Source organism: Cydia amplana, chromosome 6 (assembly GCF_948474715.1).
Source record: "Cydia amplana chromosome 6, ilCydAmpl1.1, whole genome shotgun sequence".
Taxonomy (NCBI): Eukaryota; Metazoa; Arthropoda; class Insecta; order Lepidoptera; family Tortricidae; genus Cydia; species Cydia amplana.
This window is the reverse complement of record NC_086074.1, coordinates 12,186,128-12,212,115: the sequence shown is the minus strand read 5'-3', so window position 1 is coordinate 12,212,115 and position 25,988 is coordinate 12,186,128. Positions and strand designations below refer to the sequence as shown.

Below are 25,988 nucleotides of genomic sequence, written 5' to 3'. Positions count from 1 at the left end.
ACGTTGGGTCCGGCTTTAAACAATACAAGTCAATCTCAGAAGTTCGGCTCCATTATCCTTAATTTTTGCAAACATGAAGAAAGATTTTTCTGCGTGTGTATGACCCTCTCATAGCTCTTAAAACAGTTCTCGTTAAATTGATTTTTCCCAACTTCCACAGCGCACACCGATTTTCGAGTGCCACTTTTGGTCCAAATTAGGATACTTTAGGTATATACGAGTTATTTACATGCAATGTAAAAGAAAAGTAGGTAATTATGTGTATTTTTTTGTAGCGTTGTGAATTTTCGTTCTTGGAATACATAAAATGTATGGTTTTTTATACATAAAATCGCGTTTGCGAAGACGTACCTTACCTACACCCTCCCACTCCTTACTTTTTATGTACTTTTACATCGGACGGGTAATCCTACACTAAGAATGGCTCGACATGCTCTTGGCCGGTTTTTTATTAAATCTCTGAGTGGTTTGACCTATGACGACATATGATGCTTTTTGTGACCTCTATTACTGGTCAGTTAAATAATAAATAAATATAATATATTTAATGTTTATCGTTTTTATTTCTCCAGTAAAAGTAAACAAAAGTAATTACATTCTACGGTTTTATAGACTCTGTGGAGCTTCAGCTTAATAAAAACGACTTTTTTCCGTAACACTATGGCAACCTTTGTTTCTGTTTGCTTTCACTCGGTGGCGTGGCACGGGGTAGCCGTATGCGCTGAAAGCCGAGATGAGAAGGTAAAATTGGGGGCGCCACCCCCGCCACAGATTACATAATCCGTAGAATTACCGGTTATTGGCCGCATAAACAGTAACTAATGAAGAATAGATGACGATAATATTTTATAAATATTATTAACCAGTCTTCGAGACAGCCGGGCCCTGGGGACGGGAGGCACGTGAGCTCTTCAGAGAGCTCGGCAAGCGCCTAAGGGAAAAGGGGAATGACCCCCGTTCTGAGTCATGGCTTGTCCAACAGGTCTCCATCGCCATACAGCGGGGTAACGCTGCTAACGTGATGGGGACCTTTGGACCCGGCATGGCTCAGAACGGGTTTTAGATCTTAAGTTTTGTACATATGTATTTATTAATATAAGCTTATATAAGCTTTTATTAGGTCGACCTGTATGTAACTATGTAATGGAATCTTGCATGTTAAATTTGATTCACTTCCCGGTTTCCGATTGAGCTGAAATTTTGCATACACATGTAAGTCGGGTGACAATGCAATATTATGCTACCATCGAGCTGATCTGATGATGGAGACTGGAGGTGGCCATAGGAACTCTGTGATGAAACAACGCAACCTAATTGTATTAGGGGTTTTTAGAATTGTCTCGATGAGTATTAGTTGTCTGTCGTAAGAAAAGTACAGTCAGCGATAAAAGCTTGTACCAAAAATGAAAATTTTGACAAATACTTGTTTTGTTTTCATTATGCTTGAAAACACAGTAAATATATAAATGGCAGACTTTGTCTGCATTCTTAAAGAATTTAGGAGGCCACAAAAAGTAGGTTTCTTGCAACTTCGGAAAAGAAAAGTTGTTTTTATGTGCAGATTTTTATGGGTATAATTATTTTTGAAATAAATTTGTATAGTCTTTACCGCCAACTTATCGGTCAAACAAATTACCATACCGTCGCAGTCCCTTGACGAAACTTGACAACACGGCATATGCCTGTCCGCAATTTGAATTTAAATTCGACCATCACATATGTGCAGATCTAGACATATTCGTACATTGTTGCTTTAAACATAAAAAGGCCCGAAGTCAATCACTACTTTTGTTAGGTTTCCACTTTTGTTACGAGGATTTCCTTTTCAGTGAACCTATCTTAAAGCCGAAAAGTTCATAGAAATATAGAAAATGTACTTAACGTACGTAAGTACGTATTTCTGGGGGAATTCTGACTGAGAGTGGCGTATCTGCAACAACTGAAACTTAAAATGTAATCTGTTAACCGTTCCTTCATCAATTTCGGGGCTTTTGCTAACGCGATCATGTTTGCGGACGCCTGAAACGGATTCAGACTCATACGGTTAGGTACTTATTTTTTACGTGGTCCCGATAAATTACGTTACATCATATTTAAGGGGGTCCGACGCCATAATTTATCATCCTTTTCATTATGTTGAGACAAGAAATACGATACCGTAAAATGGGGTGAGTAGGTGCAAAACTGACATTCAAACCTCGATAACATTTTATTTTTACATATGCAAACTGAATGGTGTATAAATAAGTGTTCCGGACGTTTGTATTTTAGTTTTTATTTTATTTTGGGTAGTTCCATTTCATAACTTTGACGATAAACAGGAAAACCCACCTCACCCCGTAGTCCCTCATATTTGGGGTGAGTTGGGTTTTCATACAAAAGTGATTTTGGAAAATTTGGAAGATTGTTGGATCGATTTTTTTTTATTATGAGTATACTATAGCTCCATGTTAAATTGAAATACATTATTTTTGTAGCAGTAGCCTTTAAAATTCCATCTCACCCCCTTTCATCCCTTCTCTCCCCATTCATAACCCCAACTCTCCCCGCGAACCCTAATCACCTCATTTTACGGTTACTTCGGAATGATGACTTACGTACGTTAATCGACGTAATAAATCGACGGACGGACAATAAAGTGATATCAGAAGTGTTCATTCGGGCAAAAGATTTTGATATGTGGCGATAAAAATATCAATCTTATGATAAAAATAATGCTTAAGTACTCATAAGTGTGTTTATAGACGGAACTTGCGCGCTGTGATTTTCAAGGCTATGTCCTCCTCTTATCATAATCTCAGGTCATTTACACTGAGCAACCAATATAAGTACGGACAGTACGTGACATTTAAAAATATCATAACATAAAGTTGTATCCCCTGTGTAAAGGGGCCCACTGATTACCAGTCCGCCGGACGGTATCGGCCTGTCAGTTAGAACAAAAAGTTGACAGCTCCGAACAACTGATAGGCCGATATCGTCCGGCGGACTGGTAATCAGTCATAATCAGGGCCCCTTTAACACCTGTAAGTTACTCTTATAGAAAAAAAAAATTTACTTGAGATTTTTTGAGATTTACATTAGGTAGGTATTTTTGCTATTTTATGAATCCATCATCTTTCACATCAAGGGTTTTTCGACTATTTTTTGAGAGCTGAATACTTTGAATGCCTAATTTATCGCATTTTCGCAGCGATTACTTAAAATTTCATATATTATTCTTGTGATTGTATAACCTTGATAAATTATTAGTTAAACATAAATAATCTTCATTTTATCATCATATTAAACATGAGTTGGGACGTTAAAGTTGCTACAACTTTCAACATTTTTTATTTATTTATTTTATTTTATTTTATTTAATTATCTTATCTCACTCATAAACTACTATTACTTACTACTGACGTACAAGTCGCGCAGTATGCTGTCCCGCACTGCACACCTCGCTGGCTCCACAGAAAACCAGCGCCGTTGGCAACGCTAAGTCGTGCTAACTGCATTGCTGAGTGGAGACCATTTCAGCCTCACATCTTTATCTGTGTTTTGACTGTTTTGTATACTTCTCGTTTCACATTTTTGTTATGTAATGTCAAATGTTTATTGTTCTGTTATTCTGTAATGTAATGATGTGTTGCCTGAATAAATATTTTTCTATTCTATTCTATTCTATTCAACATCATACGAGCTTTCGCAGAAGTTGTCGTGTACATGTGGGACGTGGGTGACATTGTGTCGTACCGTGTAAAAAGGACTTTAGCGTGGTTGGCGCTTATACCATTATAAACAACGCTTCAATACTAAAACAACAAACCACAACGTAAGCGCCGATTGTACTAAAGTCCCTTTTTATACTGGGGGCCGATTTTTGAAATTCGACCGCTCGATTTCGTGTATTTCGTTCAGTAATATCTCCACTACTAGGCATGTAAATTCTACTAATAGAATTGAAAACGAGTGGTCAATACCACTAGATTCCCAATTTGTATCGGTCGTATTTCAAAAATCAGCATTTTGCCGTTTTCCACCGATTTTCGAGTGACGAAATCGAGCGATCGAAATTCAAAAATTGGCCCCCTGAACGCGACATAATCGTTGGTGGTGCGTCTGAGCCAACCATGGGCAATCAAAACTTTAGCTTACACTTTTAACACTTGTGCCGTCTGCTTTATTCGGGACATACGTATGTTTGTGGTTGTGGCGGCGCGTTCAAACTGCTCAAAAGATAACAAAGACGTTGGCTAAATTGTATGCAGATGTTTAGTACATCCGTAATACTTACGGAACTTGAAAACAAATTATGCGGTTTTGTCGTGGTTTTGTATATTTACGTTACCGCTACGCGAGGAGAAAATCTCACTTCCTGGCCAAGGCAAAACGTAAAACTTTAGACAAACCACGGGCGGTAATTCGTAAAGCCCCAGATCTCATATTTATGGCCCTCACCTTCGGTTCGGGCCACAAACACCTTCGATCTGGAGTATTCACGAATTCACCTCCCTAGGTATGTAATGTACTATTACCCCTCTCCGATCTAGGTACTTTCTTGCAGATGAGCGCCGCGACATCACATCTCGCGAGAAAAAACATTACAAAACACTCCTTTCTTTCTAATTAACACCATGGAGCCTAGCCAAGATGTCAATTGTTTGCGCCGTAGCGAACGACTAATGTCTCTCTGTCGTACTTATATAGTCGGGATAGAGAGACCTTGTCGTTTCGTTCGCTACGGCGTAAAAGATTGGCATCTTGGCTAAGCCCTCCGTTTCACAATTTATTCGTAATCCGGTGAAGGAGAAACACTGATCTTACAATACTTTTAAAAGTCCATCCTGTATAAATATTGGCCTATCTATGTTGCCTACAGGCATTGCAATCGACTAAGTGATTTTAATGTCAGCAATATCACTAAAAGGACGGTTTCATTTAAAACAAAAGAGCGCTTCAATTTCCCGAGGCTCGACCGAAATCAATTTCGTTTTGTATACTTTCTTCATAAGATTTCATCAAATTTTGCTTCAGCAACGATATGTTTAAGCGAATTCGAAATAAAGTTATAAACTTACAGTATATAAGGAGCTAAAAACTTTTCATCAAATGTCAATTACTATACCTAAATCCGACACTTACTGCATGAGCAAAATTACTGAAGAAATTTTACGGTGAAAATTTCGCACATTTTCGCCCTTGAATGGAAAAATCTAGATTATTATTATCAGGAACGCAAATCCTCCCCCGCCGTGAAGAAGATTAATTAAATTCTTATTGAAATGGAAAAAAACTGATAAGAATGAAATATTCTTGTGCACCTGAATCTGTCGTTGAATTTGTGTCTCTTTTAGTAATTCTGTCTTACAACCGTTAAAGCTTTTTGGGGAACTATTTTTGGAATACCATCCAATTAAAGGTTTTTTTGCAGATAACCTATTTAATCTGAAAGCCTACCGCGAACACCGAAGTTCGCAAATTGCAGGCAACTTTGTCTGTAGGTAACTCTAATTACGATGGAGTAAAAGAGAAAGATGCCCGCAATTTACGAATTTTGGTGTCCGCGGTAGGCCCTCAGATCTCTGTCTACAAACATCTAGGTGTTTTCCTTACTTTACTTAAATACCTACCTAATTATCTGATATAAATAATTAGAAAAAATATGGGGCCATTACAGGGTATTTTGACTTTTTTGGCTTTGGTTACATGGATAAAAATACCTAAATTCTTTACCCATTTCAGAAACCAAGTGTACAAAACTCCTTATTAGCAAGTCTTGACTGCCTTTTAATTTATTGTATTTAACAAAACAATGCAATTTGGTCTAAAGTTGCAGAATCGGTTGTTCCAAGATAAATATAATTTTCATCGACACCGCAAACGCTAAATTAGAGAAGCCACTTAAACTTTTCATAACTCCTAATGGATGGTGGCGGAAAGCAAAAACTTGAACCTTGGGTTCCGTACCCAAAGGGAAAAAACCGGCCAAGTGCGAGTTGGACACGCGTTCCAAGGGTTCCGTACATTACACAATTTTTTAAAATGTATTTTTTGATGTGAAACGTGAGTGAAATGGTTTTAAAAAACCCGTAAGAGTCGGATCAAAAACTAAGTAATTAAATCCAGCTCACGCTTGACTGCACATTCCTAATAGGTTTTCCAGTGATCTATAGGTAAAGACCTATTTTCAGTTTTTTTTTTTATTGTAGTCACAGTAGTTTCGGAGATACCTAAACGGGGGGGAGATGGTAATTTTTTGCCTATTTTCTTAAATTACTTCTAAATTTATTTATCTTAAAATTATAAAAAAATATATTTGAGATTCTCGTAATGAGTTCTTTCATATGATATATAACAAAATATAGTTTGCAAAACTTTGTTTTTTAACTGTCTCATTCACCCCCCAAAAGTGCCCCCTATATTTAAAATTCATTTAATTACGTTACATGTCCGTCTTTGGGTCACAGACTTAAATATGTGTACCAAATTTCAACTTAATTGGTTCAGCAGTTTCGGAGAAAATAGGCTGTGACAGACGGACAGCCAGACACACGAGTGATCCTATAAGGGTTCCGTTTTTTCCTTTTCAGGTACGGAACCCTAAAAACGGGAATTATCATTACTAAGACCTGTCGGTCTTGACATTTTCACAAATGATGTATTTCTGTTGCCGCTATAAGAACAAATACTAAAAACAGAATAAAATAAATATTTAAGTGGGGCTCCCATACAACAAAAGTGATTTTTTTTCCGTTTTTTTGCGTAACGCTACGGAACCCTTCGTACGCGAGTCCGACTCGCACTTGGCCGGTTTTTTCATAAAGTGAGCACTGCTAGCTTTCTGTTTTATGATATTTCCTTCCACTTTTGAACCCTGTCAACAAATTCTCCTAATATAATAAAGTATTAGGTACTTATATTTTATTAAATATTTTTCAGATATTGTGTGATTATCTTTAATGTTATTAAATTAATGAAAGTAATCGTTTGTCGACAGACAGCAACTTCGTGCTGGGCAACGCGCAGGTGCCGTCATACCCGATCGTGTACTGCTCGGACGGATTCTGCGACCTGACGGGGTGGGCGAGGGCACACATCATGCAGAAGGTGAACTCATCGTTTTGAATTTTGTTAGAAACCTATCTATCTGAATGAGTGATGGAATAAATGTATGATTGAATATAAATAAATGAATGTATGGTTGTTTATAGTTGTTACAATTTTATTATTTTATTATTTAGTCCAAGTAAAGCATGCAAATATAAAATTTAAATTTCGTCGCTGGATAAGACATAAAATAAAGATTGTTTATTACTAAACGAAATGGTAAGGTAAATATAGTCCGTCAACCAAATCTTGTCAGTAGCAATGTAAAGCAAACTAAAGTAGGGCAACACTCAAAAAGCAGTATTGCGCTAAGAAAAGCAGCAATGTACATCGAACCAAAAGATTTTTTTTTCCGCTGAGCGCGCCCTGCGTACGTCAATTCAAATTGTCACTCGCGGTTTATTGAAAAAAATTGAAACATGGACGGACAATTTAAAAATAAAATCATATCAAAATGCAGATAATTAGATAGTGCATATATTTGTTATTTACAATATAATATGCCACTTGTTAATGTAAATTAGTGTACTGTTCTGGATGAATATGACATACCTGTGTAATTTTTTTGATTGGTATATATTGTACAATATACATATTAAAAATAAAACAACTGATATTTGGGTGTTTATTTAATTTAAAGGTAAATAAGATAAGGGTCACTTTTCGACTTGGCTGCGTTGTACACGTACATAAACCGCCATAGGTAAGTATTGTCTGAAGAGATACTACCTACTACGAACGCCTTATATTGGGCAAGATTTAATCCTGCAACAAACATGTATGGATTAGGTAGATATTGCGAAAGAACGGCGATATAATCAAGGCTCTTAATACTGTTTAAAAGGTTTACCTTTGTAAATAGTCACAACTGATTGCTGAAAACATTAGACATGTGGGCCTATGGACGGTTTCCAGGACACAATTTATGGTCTTGTTGGATAGATTTAGGCGTACGTTTTAATTTTATTTATGCCTTTTAACCCTAAAACAAAAAAACTGAACATAATCTTAAAAGTTCGAAAGAGTTCTTCCAGTACTTGTCATAACCTCAATTTTTAGTAATGTTTACCATCAACGAGCATGATTGTACATTGTAGGCCCCTTAGCTTTGCTTATTCTTATTTAATGTATTGGTATTTAATGGTGACAGCAGAAATATCTCTTGAAACAGAAACGATTCAGAATAAAAACCAAATGAAAACAAATAAGGTGACGGCTGACATTCACGATCCACATTCCACAGATAAAACACAGATGACACGCGTTTTGGAATTATTTGAACACAGTGTTGCTAACCCGCGATTTTTCAAATTTGCCGCCTTTTACTACTGACAAGATTTGGTTGACGGACTTTACTTACCTACATTTTTTTTTTTTTTTTCAAAAAATACTTATGTCTAGGTATACAAAAGTTTCGCCAAACTGTAGACAGTTTGTTGGCGAATAGTGCGCTCTCGATTATTTTTATAAGTATGTACTTTATGCGTTATACCTACAGAGTACAGAGCAAACTGTATATATATATATATATACTATTCTTAGGTTAAGTTAAATCTAAAGTTACCATTAGCATTACATTAAACGGCGACTAAGCGATTTATATACCGTATGTAAATATACCGTATGGGCTTCATTTCAATTGCGAAATCTAAACAAACCTTTTCCATTTTTGTAAAAACAAACTAGGTAAAACGCGTTTTTACTTAGCATGCTATGCTACTTATACGCTATTTCTTTGACACGTCCTACGGCCCACGACGGCCTTGACGATTTTAAACTCACTCTCTAATGTTATATTTAAATAAGAAACACATTTGGATATCTTTATACATACCTAAGTACACATTTACCAAAGTCCGCGCGGATAACTACGTCGATAGTCTACGTAGTTTTCATATCTCATTGAACGGTTAAGCTTATTATTGTCATACAACTAATTTCCATAATATAAAATATCTGATATGGTTAGTAATTAGTATGATAATGTAATTTGCATTTAAAGGGCTGCGCGTGCAAGTTTCTCCACGGCGCGGACACGCGGGACGAACATCGGCAGGAGATCGACGCGGCGCTGGACTCCAAACATGAACTCAAACTCGAACTTATATTTTATAAGAAAAATGGTAAAGTGTTCAGTTCCAGTCCCATGTCGTTCGGAAACAATAAACCGAACCTTAATAATCATACATGTGAATCAGATCACACATTTATTCTAACATGCAGATACATAAAAATGTCGAGCCTGACGCCATGATATTGGTTTTAAATTTAAGCTATTACCATGCCCTTAATTCAGAAAAAATCAGTGATGGACAGTATGACAAAGGTAATATTACCCCGTCTCTTTTTTCACTTCAATGTAGGTACTTATTGCTCGCATTTTAAGAATACATTATTAGGATTTTCTCCGATGTATTAAGAAACCTCTATGTATTATTCAAGCACATCAAGAGCAATAACAATTTTCACACATTCTACTGAATTTTTAATACAAAATGTACCCGTTTTTTGGTGTATATATATTTATTTTCTTATATGCAATGTTATATAAAATATTGTGAAGAGGTATGAAAAGTTACTTTTATTTGTTGACTTAACTTCCCTCACTTTACATGTTTACCCGGTACTTCTTTAGGATTTATCGAACTTACCCATTTAAATTAGATTTGATGAGAGAGAACTACTTTATAAAGTTTCATAAAGAACTTAAGAATACAGCTTTATTCATCATCCTCCTAGCGTTTGTCCCGTACTGTAACGGGGTCCGCTTTTATCATCTTCATCATCTTCCTCGCGTTGTCCCGGCATTTTGCCACGGCTCATGGGAGCCTGGGGTCCGCTTGGCAACTAATCCCAGTAATTGGCGTGGGCACTAGTTTTTACGAAAGCGACTGCCATCTGACCTTCCAACCCAGAGGGTAGGTAAACTAGGCCCGTATTGGGATTAGTCCGGTTTCCTCACGATGTTTTCCTTCACCGAAAAGCGACTGGTAAATATCAAATGATATTTCGTACATAAGTTCAAGAAGTTCAAGAATACAGCTTTATTAAAAATATAATTGCTTAGGTATACCGATATCAAAGCAAAACTGGATCTCTTATTATCCGATAAACTTCGATTTGCCAGCAATTTCAATAGTCGAGTACTTAATTCTTAGCTTTATGCAAAAGTATAAACTAATTTGGTTCTACAGTTTTATTCACTCCGCGGAAAGTATGCTCCGCGTCGCTATGAAAGAGGGTTTTTATGCCCTTGTTTCAGGAATTTTCATATTCACGAATTCATTCAATACTCCTATACTTATTGCCTACGCGCCATGTTCGCGTAATGCTCACTCAATCTCAGCTTTCGCCGTTGCTTGTTTACATTCTAGACATAAAATTCCTCATAAATATAAGAGCTCGCACCCGCAATATTGATTTATATCAATTAAAAAAGCACGTATCACGAGTCAGGGCTACTTTTGATTTCCACTTTAAAAGGCACTGGATGTTTGATTGGGGCTCGAATGGGGAAAGCAATTTATAAAATTACGAACCTTTCTCTTTGACGTCGTCGGTTTCATTAGATTTTTAACGAGGGCAATAAAAATCCCTTAATGAGTGTCAGAAATAAATGTAAATAGGCTTGTGAAAAACTAAACCAGACTGGATTCTTGCAGTAATAGTAAATAAATAGCTATGCAAAGCTTCGTCCACACCACAATCGTAAACAAAAACCAATAAGGGGTTTACGATTCCATTCGACAAAATTAAATTTTACAAGCTGGTGCTTCGATGCTGCGTACAACTGGGAAACTGCCATCGCTACTTTTAATGACTGTAAGAAAGCTCGCATAGTTATTAGGTAACTAACTATCTAACTATAGATACCTAATATACAAATATACGAGTATTAGTCCGCAAATGTATCCCTAATGGATTAACCCTTAAATGCATGGTGTAAGATGCATCGTACATAACCAAAACATCTAAATATGTTCGTAATTAGACAAATTCTGTTTATTCATGTATATTATTTCAATAATAAAACTAATCCATTTCCCGATTTATCACATAAATTTACGCAGTCATTTAATTTATAAAAATTACGTTTGTTTTAAGACAAAATGTCGGAAAACTTGGACAAACCCAGAAGTTGATGATTTTTAGTATGTGATTTTGGGCAGATTTTTCGGGGTTTGTATTTATTTTATTTTTCAAAACTTTATCAGAGGTATATTACTAATTAGTGTATCTTTCTAATAATAGTAAGATTTAGTAAGATATGTATCTCTTACTAATAATTATATATTTACACAAATATAATTTGGCCAACACAACTTCTAACATTGATTTTGCAGTGAAAATAGATGTTATATTTTTTTTTACTATTTTTCCTAGAATCAGCAAACAATTATGTAACACATATATTAATTCGGAGCAAAAAGAAAAAATCATGCATTTAAGGGTTAAATATTGAGCTAGCTCTATACGGTTGTTTAGTGTGACCGTGACCTACGTCAGATACTCGTATGCATAGTTAATGCAAAGGCACGCCATTTAGCTTTTGAATTTCAATTAAGTCGTACCGAAATGAGCATTTATTTATATTCACAGGTTCTCCCTTTTGGTGTTTGCTCGACATTGTTCCAATTAAGAATGAAAAACGTGAAGTGGTTTTATTCCTCGCCTCGTTCAAGGACATCACTAACACCAAGATGGCCGCCATGACCACTAATGAGGAGTTCGACAGCGGTAAGTATACTCGACATTTTACTTCAGATCATTCTAAAGAAACTGCAAGCTACAAAAATTTACGCGTGAAACCGGTTCTTTGTTCTCGTCGTAAGTCTCGTCTTGTTGTAAGACGTTTTTGTGAATTTTAATACATATTTCTGAGTATAATGGTTGACGATGACGTTTGTGCATTTGCGATGATAACCTTTGCTGGGCACGTGTTCTAGTGCGGTTAATAGCGTTAGCTTGAGGTCCCTCATAGACTCCCGTTGGCCGTAGCGAGTTGAGCATCACCGCACGGTAAAGTTCGATTTGGAGTGTTCGTAGTCATAGAACTAGTTTGTAGTTAGAGTAGGTAGTGAAGCACACATCGACACAACACTAGCCTTTTTAATAAATCTCACTTCAATTTGATTACTTATTTAAAGTTTATACCGACTAACTACTTGTAATACCCACGAAAACATTAAACAAAAGTATACTTGTAATTCAATCTGTAGATGAAGTGTACTTGTAATTGTGTATTATTAGGTTATTCACGTTAATGTCCACGTTAAAATCTCCTATTGACATCTTTTAAGTAGGTCTGGCTCAGTGAATTTTGATTGTATATACACACTTTACACATAAATATTGTATATGTAAGTTGGTTCGTGCATTGTTTAAAACCACCCTGTCTTTCTATTTTATGACGTACCTATTTTATAATCTTTTTCAAACTTTAAATATCTAAGTTATGTATGTCGCCAGTATATGCAAAAAGAGCGTTCATTGTTTTGCAGTTTTAATAGCATCTTAATAGCTTAATTAACTTTTTGTTCAGCGTTTTAATTATTCTCTATACTATAATAAATTTTGTCGTTTATCAACATCTACTACCTATGTTAAAGTATAATGTCGGCCCATTTGTATTTACAGTCGTGATCTAACATTTCTGACTTTATTCTTTAACATTGGAAAACTCAAATTTTGTAGCCGATTGTACCTATTATACCAAGTATCTTTTTTTGTAAAAATAACTGTATATTAGATATAAGTAGTTCATCGCACATGTCATTGTGTAACTTCATAAAAATGATATCATTTATGATCCTAGTGCATGAGACACATCTAAGTATGTTTTCTGCAAATTTCAATAATGTACCTACTTGTAGTTATAATAAGTTCTAACTTCGCATGAAAGCTCGTGTGCACTATCTAATCTTTCGGCATGTTAGTTATTTGCGCACACATTTACACACACATTATTAAGCTAATTTTATGACGATACAAATCATTTCATATTTGTAGCAAGTACTTATTCACAAAGCCAGTTTCATATGCGTTAATTATATTGTTTGTGAATTATTTCTAATTATCGCCTTCATCAGCTTCGCTGGCGACATTTCGCATTGCAGGGTTTTCGCAATAAATGTCTAGAAAGATGATTGCCAGAGCTAAACATTTGATTTATCTTCAGAAAACTACTCTGGTATCAACATGAAAAAATAGAGTGACCTGTTTCGTATTGAAAGCGAGTGAGTCTTTGCGAATCCTCTTTCTAGAATCAAACTAAAGTAGAGTTAAAGAAAACCCTGGATGGCGTATAATGTAAAATGAGAAATGGTCATATAGTCAAAAGATTTCGTTTGTGATGCTCGAGTGATATCAAGATGGTAACAGGGTGGTTTATGCGTACAGGAGCCGCGGTGCGGCCTTCGGCTGGCGTGGTCACTCTAGCGTTATCCCCATTTGTACCCGCAGCGGCACTCTTGGGCGCCCGGTTCCGCGCTGAATCTAGTTGCCTACTTCCAGACCCGAATGGCAATTTGGACCCAGAAGCACCGTCGCCCGCCAACATGGGCAGGCGGCGATCTAGAGCGGTACTTTATCAGCTTTCAGGACATTATAAACCGGAAAAAACGAAGAGCAAAATTAAACTTAACAATGTTAGTAAGGTAACTTTGAAGTACCTACATACCTGTTACATTACACCGCCGTACTCCTGGTTGTATCATGAGCACACAATGGAAGTCTACTTATCCTTTCAGAACCTGCTTCACTCATCCGACCCGCCGCTGCCTGAATACAAAACGTCCGCTATCAAAAAATCTAAATTTATAATATCACATTATGGCGTATTCAAAACATTTTGGGACTGGCTGATACTTATAGCCACGTTCTACGTTGCGGTCGTGGTGCCGTACAACGCCAGCTTCGTTGATGAAGGTCATCCCAGGATCAGCGTCACATCTGACGTTGTGGTTGAAGCCTTATTTATTGTCGGTATGAGAATTTCTTTGCAATCTAATCTTCCTTCAAACTTTTACAAGCCCTCTAAAATATTTTCTTCACATTTCAGATATACTACTTAACTTCCGAACAACTTTTGTAAGCAAAAAAGGAGAGGTGGTGTCGGATTCTAAGGCAATAGCTTTTAATTATCTAAGGTCGTGGTTCGTGGTGGATCTGCTGGCCGCGCTTCCCTTTGACCTACTTTACGCGTCCGACGTGTACAGCGGCGCGGTAAGCTGACTCGCCCAGCCGACTAATTAATTTAAGTGTTGTTATTTAAATTAATTATTTCTTAAACTAAGAACTCCACCGGGTCGTTTCTCGCCTTGTCGAGTCGGCCACGTTTGCGAATGACAATTAACATGATTTAAACCGTTTGTAAGCATAAGTAGAGCAAAGACTGCAGTTAACAATGTTGCAGGAATCTACTCACGGGAACGTGCATTTAGTGAAGCTCACGAGGTTGTTACGCTTGGCGAGGCTGCTGCAGAAGATGGACCGATACTCGCAATACTCGGCCCTAATTTTAACACTTTTGATGTTGTCATTCTCGCTCGTCGCGCACTGGCTCGCTTGTATCTGGTTCATTATCGCCGAAAAGGAAATTGAAAATCACAGAAACGAGAGCTGGGATCTAGGTATGTAAATACGTACCCCAGTAGGTACGTTCGCGCTTGGCACATGCGAAACTAAACAGATATATTTGTGATCGGGTCGGTATCCCCCGTATTAATCATTTTGAAAGGGAATAGAATGTAATCATGAGAACTTTTCATACCTACTACATATACATATATAAATAAATATAACGATGTTTGGTCGATGTTCAGTCAAAACGGTATATCACATAGGTAAATTAAGCAAAACGAGCGTATTTAGATCAAATCAAATATGAAATAAAGTTGTTGCCATGCTATAAATTAATACACAAAATCTGTTGGCTTAATTTCCAATGAATAGGGGACAAGTGTTATATACAAGAAGTAAAGTCTGAAATTTGCGCTTAATGCTAATGTCATAACTCTTAATTAACTTCGTGTAATGTAGCGTAAACTTGCGCGATTCCGCCATCATTACCTCGGTTTTAAGTAACAAAATATCGTTTAATTACGCCTTTAGTAATACCCACGTAAATCAATTTACTTACTTTCCCTTCACACTTTTGACTTTGATTAGATTTTATTACTTAATGATGTTGGTTTATTAAACGGTAAATTGTAAAGGTTAACCTTGCCTTAAAACATGATTGAATAATAAATTCGAATTAGAAATAATAGTATAGTAAAGAAATAGTGAATATCAAGTCATTAATTATGGTTTTTGCATACTTAGTCAGCCGACATCATCTTTACGTTCTTGGTCCATTAGCACTATGTCAAGTAACTTACTTAAAGAGCGTAGGTACTCCCATCTTAAAGGCGAGCAACGCACTTACAACCCCTCTGATGTTACGATAGTGGTCCTTCTGCTCGCTTGCCTCCTGCTATATATACATATATATACAGGTATATCCAGATCAATTTTTTAAACATGCAGATTACGTCTGCGAGCGATATATGGAAAAATTACGCTTCTGGTAGGCTTCCGTAGCTCAATTGGCAGAGCTAACGCACGGATTGCGGAGGTTGCGGGTTCAAGTCCTGCCGGAAGCGTAATTTTTCCATTTTTTCCTTTAATATAAAATTAGGTATATCCAGCATAAAAAAAACTTTTCCTTACTGATGGGCGTCAATATGCCCAGCAAATGTAAATAATTTTTCATTACTCTTGCTCGTATAAGGTGTAACACGTAGGCGATACGGCCCGTAAATCCTAAATGTCGACCTAGGGCTTTAATATATTTTACAGTACATATGGGGCTACTTTTCCGCACTGGTGCATAAAATAGCACTTTTCATGCGTATGTCGAAACTTTAAAGTGCCATATGTACCGTAAAACATTGTACGATACACGTGCGAATAGGGAATTCACAACTCGTGTCGAATTTCCTCTTTTCCGCACTTGTATCGTAAATAACTATTACAGTACAATTTGGTGCTACTTTACCGCACTAGTGCGATAATTAGCACTTTACTAAACTCTAAAATCAAATGTTCCGTTTGTCAGGTACCTGTTGCGCTTTTTTCCAAGTGAAACGAAACAAACAGCTCATTATAAAGATACTCAGACATCACATTATTTAAGTGCATGTTCCCCCTTCCTTCCCAAACAGTATAATACGAAACCCATAAATACTCATGTTGATTTTAAACAGGTTAATTTTCGATTAACCCAAAGCGCGAATGTACGTGGAGGTTATTTTAATGCATGTAATCGATTTCTCGGTACATATACAGGGTGGATAAACAATTTGGCGGAGAGGCTGAAAGTGCCGGTGCCTGAGATATCACACAGTGAAAGCTATGTCACCGCGTTGTACTTCACTTGCTCTTCTCTTACCAGCGTTGGCTTTGGAAATGTCTCCGCTAACACTTTACCTGAGAAAGTATTTAGCATCCTTACTATGCTCATAGGAGGTAAGCTTTTACTATTGTACCATATGAATACTATAATAAGTTAAATATAAGTTATAAGTCAATCCATATTAAATTTAATAGTATGTAGATAACTACTGCTATGTAACACATGCATTATTATGCACAAACTAACTAAATGCATTATTATATTGATATAAACTAAAAATATGAATCCCTTAAAGGAACCGATAAATTGCCTTAATAAACATGGATAATTTTATGCTCTCATTGTACAGTCTACTATTTCTTCACCCTGTAGCACTCATGCACGCCGTTGTGTTCGGTAACGTAACCGCCATTATTCAAAGAATGTACTCGCGCCGGTCCATGTATCAGAGCAAGTGGCGCGACTTGAAGGATTTCCTCTCCATCAATCAAGTCCCCAAGGAACTCAAGCAACGCATGCAAGACTACTTCCAAACCATGTGGTCGCTCAACCACGGGATTGATATTCACGAGGTAAGTCAATCCAAAACACCAACCAGTTTAATCTACCGTAGTTCTCTCAAAGGACGAACTTTATAATGTTTTTAAATGGATCTCAGGCGTCTTCTAAAAGGATTACATGATTTTTCTCTACGCGAGAATTTTCTTTTTTCCTCGGTAAATCTTAAGCATGTTTGAGAGATGGATGTAAATTTAATGCCACTGTCCAGTCGCTTTGAAGTCGTAAACGAAGTGAATAAAATTCGCATAAAGCTCGTTATAGTATTTATCTTATTTTTCAGACTCTAAAGGAATTCCCCGAGGAGCTGAGAGGCGATGTTTCATTACATTTGCACCGAGAAATCCTATCGCTTCCAATTTTCGAGTCGGCGTCCCAAGGATGCTTAAAGCTACTATCGTTGCACATTCGTAACAACTTTTGCGCTCCTGGCGAGTACCTCGTCCACAAAGGCGATGCGCTCACATACATTTATTACATTTGCAACGGTTCAATGGAAGTAATGCAAAACGATATGGTTGTCGCAATTCTAGGTAAATATCAATCAATTATGAACAGCTCTGCTTGTTTTTTGTGTACAAATTTTCACCCGTTTATTTATTCGGTAAACAGGCAAAGGAGATTTGGTGGGCTGCGATGTGAATGCTCATTTACATGCATACAATATGGGACAGTCACAAAATAACAACCAAGACTCTGTCATCGTGAAATCTAGTAGCGACGTTAAGGTATGAATAACTATTTACGTTCAAAATTATGTACTTAGATGTAGGTTTCTAGCATTATCTTACTCGGACTATCTCTTATTTCACAGGCTCTCACATACTGTGATTTAAAGTGTATATCAATGAACGGTTTAGCAGAAGTTCTTCGACTCTACCCGGAATACCAGCAAGAGTTTATCCAAGATATCCAGCACGATCTCACTTATAATCTTCGAGAAGGCTACGAAGCAGAGCAAGAGTCTGACGGCAACGGCCATCCCTCTCTTACGCTGCCTTCGATATCAGAAGATGATGAAAATATAGCAGAAGAAGGTCTTTCACCTAAAATTAAACCACCGCCTCCTAGCATCACTAATAGTCCTCGCCATCTTAAATTCAGGTAATCATTGAAACTAATCAAATCATCTAAAAACTTTAAGAAAGTCAACACTTGAATATTTCATTAAGTAACTCCGGAGAAACTCGCTGTGTTGCTTCAGCGACTCCCAATGAAATAGTTGTAAACACTAACATGAACTAATTTTGCAAGTTCATGCAAGTTGTGTTAAATTCACGATTCCATAGAAATTCTATTATTTGTTATCGACAGGCAACTAACATGCTCTGCATGATATCGAAACGTAACCGTTATCTAGAATGATCAAAGCTGTACAAACCGTTAAATCTAGTTAATTAATGTACCCCTGGTTTACTTAATCCAGGCAAAGGTAGATAGATACATGCCAAACATTGTAACCGATTATCGTACATTGTATTACAACATGATTTCCTCAGTATATACGTATATAGAATGGATTTTAAATAAGTCAATGAGAACAGCTATCTTAGACTTTCGTTAGCTTCTTAATTAAAAACGATTGGCATTCACAGATTTGGGAAAAAGGTACTTTTATAAATGTAGTGTAGGTATTTCAATTGTAGGGAATACACGCTTAAACATAGTTTTGATTACCCTTTTTTACAACTTTAGTCTCTAAGGCTTTCAGTGGAGCAAGAGCACTTGTCTTAATTAGAACAGATGGTCGCTACGTACCTATATATATAAGTGTTTTGTTTACACCGTTTTCGCATTAATTATTTTTACATATTCCAGACCAGACGGACAGCGATTAACGCATAGGGAATTACGGGAGAGAATAGAAAGACAGCGTTCTGTTGCAACGCCTAAAATTACGAAAGCCGATTCATTGGAGGGATTAAATTTAGAAGTGTACAACACGCGGTCTTCTGTAGATAGACTCGACACGCAAGTATCGAGCTTGCATCATGACGTGGCCGCGCTCAGCATGGAGGCAAGTCAAACAATGATGTCACACGCCATTAACTTTATGTTGTCCTATTTTATCATAAGCGAGGAGACAAGGAATCGGTATTAGATAAGGGTATCATTTGATAACATTAGCAAATCGCTTTGTTTTCGTCATATTTTATCAGTGAATGTAAATGTTTTGCTCGATGGTTCAATCTATCATTATTGTCTCTTATGGCTTTACAAATAACATTGTGTCAAATATTATTGCGCGCTTCATTTTAACATATATTATGGAACAGGTACGGAGTGCAATACAAGCATTGCAGGAGATGACGGCAGCGCCGCCTGCCGGCTGGCACTCGGCGCATTCTAATCCCAACCTGCAGTGGAATACTCCTCCCAATCAACTCGCGCGCAGCTGTAGCCATCCTCCTGACGTCTTCTACTGGGATCAGGTAAATAAATATGGCACATAATTTAAATAAAACCAAAACAAAGGACTATGTTATATAATTAGTGTATGTGGTGCAAAATACCATATAAGAGTTTTGTTTCAATATTTTTATTATATTTTTGAAAACTGGGCAAAATATTAGTTGAGGTATGGAGAGTCATAACAGAATTCCTTTTCTACAGCAAGAACGGCCGAACACACCTGAACGTCTGAAAGTACATCGACACACGCAGACGGAACCCTTCCTTCATTCCATCACACAATACATCCTTGAGCACCCTGCCACGGTGATGCTCTTGCTTGGCCTCGAACCGGTGACGGCACTAGCACCGGCACCGTCCGCGGTCGACTACTATGACACTCGGAGTCGCAGACCCAGCACGCTGGAACAAATCGTAGAATCGGAGAACGGCAGCCAAACACCCTCAAGTACAGCAAGCGAAAAGTTCGAACTCAACAGAAGCCTCAGCGAAAGCGTCAAAGACATTGATATACAGCCTGAAGTGAAAAAACTGGAGCGACAAGACGCAAAAATAACTAATATGAAAAGGAATAGATATTCTGCTAGTGACCTGAGCGACGAGACGGAGCGGCTGCTCTCAACCGCGTCCTCGCTGCCCAGCTCTCGCAGCCTTAAGTTTAATATTAACAGTTAAGTTTACTGAAGACAATTCCATTTCCGCGATGTCGTGTTTAATATTGTGCTCATTAGTCTTTAGAACTTTGATGTAAATTATTTACCAAATAGTTTTAATCGATCACGATTAAATCAACCTTGGGTCAATGTGATGATGTTTCGATACTTACAATAGTTACAATTAACGTAGCTAGGCCTCGAAGAGACTATTAGATGTAGAAGATATCTACATTACTTATTATCAATTTAATTTTAAGCCCTATGATGTCTTTGTTCTACAAAGTCTCAATACTGATGGAACCTCGTTCATGTTTACAATACGATTGTGTACATATCATTATCTTGATTGTTTAACTTACTATTATTAACAGAATGCGAGTTCTATTTAAAAAATCTCTAGTCACATGTACTTATTAGATTTAAGAGATAACGAGAGAGGTATGTTGAGTTTATGACAGTATTACCTACTCGTATTCTAAAAGTCCTTAATAGTGTTTAGTTTTAAGTTAAGTTTTAATGCAATCAATTAAAGTTAATAAATATACATCTTATAACTAGGGACCCTCTATTACTGAAATATCTTTTGATCAAAGCAAGAAAAAGCATATCTACATATAGCTAAATTGTTGTATACCTACATATGATCCCGTACCGCTTCGCGCGTACCTATAATATTATCTAGACAATACATAATCTGTAGATACGTACCTATTAATTACCACAACTGTCTTCGCATCGAGGTATTTAGGTGTACGACTTTAAATATTTTTAGGTAGATTATAAACTTAATTACACATTTTTGAATTTGATCTCTATATTTCAAAACCACTATTTCAATAACTGGACGTATATAAATAGTAATTTCTATGTGGTCTTCCTATAAATGTATAAATTGATATTTTTATGATTAAGTCGGAATTGTACTTTCTAAATTATATTTTATGTGAGATTTGCCAAATAAGGAAAATATGCAATTAAACAACGTGCCAATGTTCAAAGGAAAACTGTATCAGTTATAGGTATATTATAATCACTAAATGTAAAAGTGAAGTACTTATAACAAAAAACGTTTCATAATCAGTTAGTGAGCTAATTAACCCCCCGTCTACTAACGAGATGAGCCTGGGGATTGGATAAAAAGTTTACTTTGTCAATATAACCATCGAAATTTGTTAATCATTAGTCCTCAGTTTCAGTTCATCGAACCAAAGCTTTGGAGAGGGGGACTGAGGGTGAGGCCAATCTACAGTCTATAGATTAAATATACAAACTGTCGCACCAATAAAAACGTTTTTAGTTTTAGCTACACTTTACCCATTCGAAAGGACTTTTCAATTTTCACCTTCATCCAAGAGCACTTAACAGAAGAGACACTGCATAATAAAATAACAGCTCGAAGTAGGTAGTTAATAATGTTTCCAAATTGTATCAAAGCATATCAATTAACTGTTCTATTTTGCGCAAAATCATGCTAGGAAACTACTAACTTCAAAATGCGACAATTAATCCACCAAATGTTGAGGAGAATCGTCTTTAGTCTGCGTCGGCACTGATTGTTTCAATAGTACCTACCTAATACGATTGGGGTCAAATTTATAGAATATTAAAGGGACAATGGAGTAGCAAAATTGGTTGTTAAAATTACAAATCAATAAACGTTTTGTTGTCCACAGGGTAGTTAATTAAAACTTTATACCAGTTATGAAGCAGTGTGGACTACGAATATCTATGTGGTTTTTCGTCATGTCTTACGCCCCTTAAAAACGATTCACGTAGCCTTTGTATAAGTAGGCAAAATGGTGCCACGACTAACTCTAGTTTCTAAGCAAGCACTTACACGGTTCCTTTTAAGTGCTCGGCCCTGTTGCCTCAGGTGAAATGCCCATAAACATGCAAATTGCTGTATTTAAGATCAAAGGATATAAGGTAAGGCGGCTTGATGCCCACGTCGCGGGTAGCTGTAACATGACATTAACAAAATAAATAGCATTTACAATGGTTTCCTGTACAACTCAAAAGAAAATCATTTAATCTTTTCCTTCAAAATATACGCTAAAATAAAACAGTAGTGTTCTACATGACCTATAAAACTTCATTTGCTCTTGTGTGCTGTCCGATCTCAACTGAAAGGCCAAAAAAACATTGTACAGAATAAATGGAACGCGAATCGAAAATTAATGCACCTGGACACGTGCAACGTAATAAAATGAACCTATGTACTCTCCCGCCTCGGGCATTTGCCGATTTGATTTTAATATGTAGCAATCCGCTAGAGTGCTTGTACACTTTACAATAAATTCCAGTCGATTACATGAAATTATTCGCCCTTTTAAATGTGTCCATAACCGATTCATCATATCTATTGTTTTTTCTACGTGTTCCTATTTCGGGTTGGCAAAATAAATATTGTTCTCAATTGACGATGTTAGAAAAAGCATAAGTACTATTGTATTCTAGGTAATGCAATATTACTACATATTTAGGTAATATTGGACCTGCAATAAGATGCAAATTGATTATTGTACAACCCAATCTATTAATATATTTTTTCTGTAAATTATAAGTATGTTGTAAAACGTCGACTCTACAATAACATAATCAAACATACCACCTATGTACGATTTAACATTTACACACGGTCTTGCACTACAATTGGAGGAAATCCAAGATAACTTGCCTATACTTATTTTGTTTTACAATGAGATTTGCGAGAAATTATTTGTCGTGTTTTAAATAGCTCATGTAGCTTGTAATGTCAGTCCTCCACGTCGAACCATCGAGATGTTGCGTAGTTGTCCGATACTATATAGCCGAGGTGAAATCAACAACAAAGAAAACATTCGCTCAACGCTATAAGCTTTCTTGTCATTGGGGCTAGGACTGTAGCCTTCATGACGTTTCCTTTTACGCCACTTCAGTACCTATATGGGAAAAAACTGACTAGACTACCCAAAATTGTTTAGTTAAAAGTCGTACGAAGTCAACCTAAAAAAATCTCAAATAAAACATTAATATTTCCGTGCTGTAACCAGAGATGTGACTTATTTGAAATACTTGTATTTAAAATGCAAATACAAAATGCAAAATACCTATTTTGTATTTAGGTAAATACCTTTTGAAGAAAACTATTTTGTATTTTATTTGAAATAGTTTTGGGACCTATTTTCTATTTTCAAAATACAAAATACTTTATAGTAGGTAATTTAGGTAGGAGTTACAATCTCTTCTGATGTTACAATCCTGGCAACTCTCTCATTCTTTTAACATGGAACTGTTGAATATGTTTAGTAACGTCGTACATGACCACACGAGTAGCGAGTGGTTAAAAAAGAAGAATCTTGAGTGTTGCGAGGGTTTCAAGGCACGAGAGGAGAACAAACTTTTCTGCCCTGGCCTAGTAGCACGGTCGCATTTTTATCGTTTATCACCGTGCCTGTCACGTTCTAACAAGTATGTAAGTGCGAAAGTGACGGGCATAGTGATAGTCGATAAAAATGGAACCGTGCTGAGCCCGCTGGTGAAACACAAACGTGACATTTTCATTACACTAACGAGAGGTATTACCTATACTAGCTGTAAAACATTACATATCTAAATTAATGCTTTTAAAAATTGACCGTTAAAAACCATCATCCATCCATCCTTCCGGTTAATATGAGCAAACAACTAGAAATTTGCACTTTAGATAGAGGACTGATTGACACACTGTTTTCAAAGAATAAAGAGAGTCTTTTCAACTCGGAAATTCCGAGTAATACTTTTTAATTCAGACTAGGTATTCACTATTCAGAGTACCTTTTATCGCAAAGTATTTAGTATTTAAAAAAAGTATTTTGAAAATACCTAATTCGTATTTTGTATTTTAAATATAAATTCAAAAACTATTTTGTATTTTGCATTTGAAATAGTATATCAAGGTAGTATTTGCATTTTGTATTTAAATACTTTTTATAAAGTATTTTTCACATCTCTGGCTGTAACGTCTGTATTCAAAACTTCATTAAATGTTATACCTTACAGTTAAGTTACATATTTGAACAATATCAACACAGATGGGTATTCTCATACGTGATTGAGCTCTTGCCGACCCAAATCTATCTTTAATACCTAATTATTGTTATAAGAAAGGAAACGCTTACTAGAATAATTGAGTAATAATCGAGAGTTCGTTGTATAGAGCCTGTGAATGTGATATGAAGAGGAAACAAGTGCAGTGCCTAAATTTTCATTTATGTGTGTACTTACTTGTTACTATTATTTTTTAATAAGACCTTGAATAATATTTTACTATGCATATGAACTACGCGCGTAAACATTTTGTACATACCTAGCTAATGTTGCGATGAATCTATATCTTGTAGTACAAAGTATTAGTTATTGAAAGTTTAATAAAGACGAATTGATGTTAACTTGTTTTTGTTTAGCGTACCACCTTCCTATTAGCTCATTTTGATGCCTGTAACGATTCGTAGGTAAACCTAAATATACGAGTACGTCAAATCATCGTTATACCTGAAATACTAGCCACACAAATACACATATATGACTAATATGTACCTACTTTATTCTATGATAAGGGTTACAAAGTAAGTATGTATTTGAAAGTTCAGAGAGTTATTGAAACGCAACGGCATGTAAATTTCTCTGCAAACCTGTTTTCCATTTGAGCTGTTTTCAGGACTAAAGGCGAGCACAGACTAAGTAACCAATATAAGCATGAGCGTTGCATATGTAAAACTATCGTTGTTATAGAAATACTAGCTTTTGCCCGCGACTTCGTCTGCGTGGAATTAGTGACAGCAGCTAAAGTAAGTATAGCGCCTGGATAATGCTAATAGCAATCATTCAATTTGCGCATAACTTACTCCAGTTAGTAGGCAATTCATTAACTCTTTCAATTCTACCCTCCTTTACACTCTCTTTAGGGATGATTTCCGACCACTAGACATAGCATAGTCGCGCTACCCCCCCTGCCACACATACGGTAGCGTTACTCCATCTTCGAGTCAATGCCGTGATTGGTCCGTGTCTTTGAACGGACCAATCACGGCACGGGATTCGCTCACCTCGTCCCCCCGCACCCCCGTATTTTTGGCAGCATCGGTTTCATGAAAGAATTGGCCTAAGCTCAGTCTAGAGGTTGGATTGTCAGTGTTTCCGACATAAAAACTATCCTATGGCTATGTCCGTCGTCCGTCTCCGGGACTCAAACTATCTCCATGTCAAATTTCAACTAAATCAGTTCAGCGGTTTAAGCGTGAAGAGGTAACAGACAGACAGACAGACACACTTTCGCATTTTATAATATTAGTATGGATGTACACAAAACTTCACAATTACATAGCCACATCATGGACCTATAATATTACGGACGGACTGTCACCTAAGACAAACTGTGACCACAGAATAACTAATAGTACTACCGTACAGAAAATTCACTCCTTCACAAAAGTCAGGTTTAGGTATAAAATTACACCTATATCGCCGCCTGCAAGCAAAATTGAAACTTATAACCGCGCACGAACCGTGAATCTCCTTTGCGCGCCGCAGTTTTATGACCGAGCTGTGAGTGTCGGCACGGGGTTATCACTTGACAAGTTTTTATACCTATACCCACTGATTTATTGTTTTTAAGATAAATATGTAGGAATTACAAACGTTGATTATGTAAACATACATTTTTTATCCGAATATAGCATGTCTGATTCTCGCGGAAGTAAGTTTCGAAGCCATTGTGTATTTTCAATTTTGCGCGAGCGCCATGTGACACGACTATCGTGCGCGCCGAGCGGCAGCCCACTGCTATACGCCTGTACGGTGGGCGCGCCGGCCAAATGTACCTAAACTGCGGAGTGAAACCCCCCTGCTGTGAC

General features: G+C 36.7%; 1 protein-coding gene across 3 annotated transcripts in view; it reads left to right on the top strand.

Moving 5' to 3' along the window:
* LOC134648931 (potassium voltage-gated channel subfamily H member 8) overlaps positions 1 to 20,597 on the top strand; it is a 122,914-nt gene extending 102,317 nt beyond the window's left edge. The window contains exons 3-17 of one of the 3 annotated variants that reach the window (XM_063503558.1): positions 6,983 to 7,092; positions 9,095 to 9,215; positions 11,692 to 11,829; positions 13,492 to 13,739; positions 13,842 to 14,076; positions 14,153 to 14,316; positions 14,507 to 14,723; positions 16,423 to 16,602; positions 16,862 to 17,061; positions 17,331 to 17,580; positions 17,660 to 17,775; positions 17,862 to 18,151; positions 18,866 to 19,064; positions 19,324 to 19,479; positions 19,661 to 20,597. In XM_063503558.1, the coding sequence (XP_063359628.1) occupies positions 6,983 to 7,092; positions 9,095 to 9,215; positions 11,692 to 11,829; positions 13,492 to 13,739; positions 13,842 to 14,076; positions 14,153 to 14,316; positions 14,507 to 14,723; positions 16,423 to 16,602; positions 16,862 to 17,061; positions 17,331 to 17,580; positions 17,660 to 17,775; positions 17,862 to 18,151; positions 18,866 to 19,064; positions 19,324 to 19,479; positions 19,661 to 20,134 (3,098 nt within the window). In that variant the 3' untranslated portion in view covers positions 20,135 to 20,597. Of the gene's footprint in view, positions 1 to 6,982; positions 7,093 to 9,094; positions 9,216 to 11,691; positions 11,830 to 13,491; positions 13,740 to 13,841; positions 14,077 to 14,152; positions 14,317 to 14,506; positions 14,724 to 16,422; positions 16,603 to 16,861; positions 17,062 to 17,330; positions 17,581 to 17,659; positions 17,776 to 17,861; positions 18,152 to 18,865; positions 19,203 to 19,323; positions 19,480 to 19,660 lie in introns of those variants that run through there. The other 2 variants (XM_063503556.1, XM_063503557.1) reach the window with 2 other exon arrangements.
* The last annotated feature ends 5,391 nt before the right edge of the window (positions 20,598 to 25,988 follow it).